Here is a 1762-nt window from a genome sequence, read left to right as displayed (position 1 = left end):
GGGGGGATGCTCTAATAATGATGATCATCACACTTTTATTTACTTACAACCTATTTTGAACTCGGCTTGGCATGCTGATGAGGAACTTTTGGATGTTGCTACCCGTCGGCCGGTTTCGCTTAAATCCTCTTTGAAGTTCCTTCACTGTGGTTCAGCTCTGGATGATAATTCCAAGGAGGTTTTATGCAAATTTGGGCTAGTTCCTATTGATCATATGAAATTCTCTAATGCAAATGATGCTGAAGCATCCTCCTCATCGCCATCCAGGAGTCCTTCAGTTCTTCAGTCATTACGAGATCATGTTATGGATTTGGATCATGATCATGCTCATCCTATGCAGCTTTCTGACATTCAAAACTTTGGGCATTCTTCATCGGCAACGGCGCCCGCTGATCATGCGTCATTAATTGAGCATTTCTTGCGCCAGGCGGAGCTTGAGGAGCGACAGGATTTACTTTGCATTAAATTGGGACAATTCAATTGCCCCTTATCGGTGCCTTACCCTCCACTGCCACAATGCTTTCTGTCGTCGGCCTTCAAATATGCCCCGACACATGTTTCGTGGCCCGCGAGGCTATCGGCCCGGCACAAAGCTGACCTGGCCCAAGCCCAATACTCTCTCAAGGAAATTCAAGTTTTATCACAAAATTGGGCGGCCATGTGCTCTCGATGTCTATAGCGGGGTCACCAAAAATCATCTTGCCATGCTAGATTAATTTGTATTAACTGCTCTGCTCCGGGCCACAAATCTGCTAATTGCCCATCAAAAGGAAACAAACTTCCTGCCCATCCTAATGATGTTTATTCTGGCAACTCTATTTCTGTTCCCGCTATCCCAGCTCCTACCATTTTGTTTGCTTCCAAACCAAAGCCGAAGCAGACCATTCGATGTGATATCTGTGGATTCTATGGACACTGGCGAAATCATGTCGTAGGCTACGTTTTAGCAAACAATGGGTGTGGAGACCCAAGGCTATTCACTCGCCCACCCCAACCCCTCACGATCCAACTTCTGCCTCGATTTTCCTAGCACCACCGCAGCACCCAGTCCCATCAACGCTCCACACTCCACCGCCCACCTCCATCACCTCAGCCATGGCGAACTACCCCTTGAACCCGGTGCCGTTCTTGCTGCCGGGCTTTGCCGGTGAACCTGGCCCTGCTGATCGGCTGGTTCGTAGTGGGATGGTCGTCGGCCCGACCCCTCCGCTCAACCACGACTTCCTTGCCGTGGCAGAGGTCAGTGCCTACGTTCCTCTGCATCGCCGCGCGGCCATCCGCGCCATGATCGAAGGCCTACTTCATGAGGCCCAACTCTACACCACCGAATCAAGTGACCATCTGCTTGGGATTGGACTCTTCGGCTTCGTCGACTCGTTCATGCGGGACACTGCTGTCAACACGCCTCTGGAGCTGGAAGAAGAGGATTTGCTCATCACGTTCGTGCCCCACAATGAGGCACTCAATCGCCGCACCACCTCCTTCGGCCCTGAGGTTTGGCTCATGTACTTTGGCTTTTCCTACGATTATCAGACTGATTACTACATTACCAAGGCTCTGGGTGGATATGGATATCTTGTTTCTTTGTATAATCCATGGCAAGACAGACGTTTTATCTTGTTGAAGGCACGTGTTATCAGATTACGCCTAATTCCTAAAAGTTTTGTGGTGTGGCAACTTCGTGGAGCTAGGGATTGCTGGACTGTGCAGGTCACGATCCTTCGCAGTAATGATTGGAATGGCCTGTTGCCTGAAGTTCCCC

General features: G+C 49.9%; 1 protein-coding gene across 1 annotated transcript in view; it reads right to left on the bottom strand.

Moving 5' to 3' along the window:
- LOC119355813 overlaps positions 1–1097 on the bottom strand; it is a 19099-nt gene extending 18002 nt beyond the window's left edge. Inside the window, exon 1 of the mRNA XM_037622694.1 lies at positions 1034–1097. Coding sequence (XP_037478591.1) covers positions 1034–1097 — 64 coding nt within the window. The remainder of the gene's footprint in view (positions 1–1033) is intronic.
- Positions 1098–1762: the final 665 nt, after the last annotated feature.

This window comes from Triticum dicoccoides, chromosome 1A (genome assembly GCF_002162155.2).
Source record: "Triticum dicoccoides isolate Atlit2015 ecotype Zavitan chromosome 1A, WEW_v2.0, whole genome shotgun sequence".
Taxonomy (NCBI): Eukaryota; Viridiplantae; Streptophyta; class Magnoliopsida; order Poales; family Poaceae; genus Triticum; species Triticum dicoccoides.
This window is presented reverse-complemented; position numbering and strand designations above follow the sequence as displayed.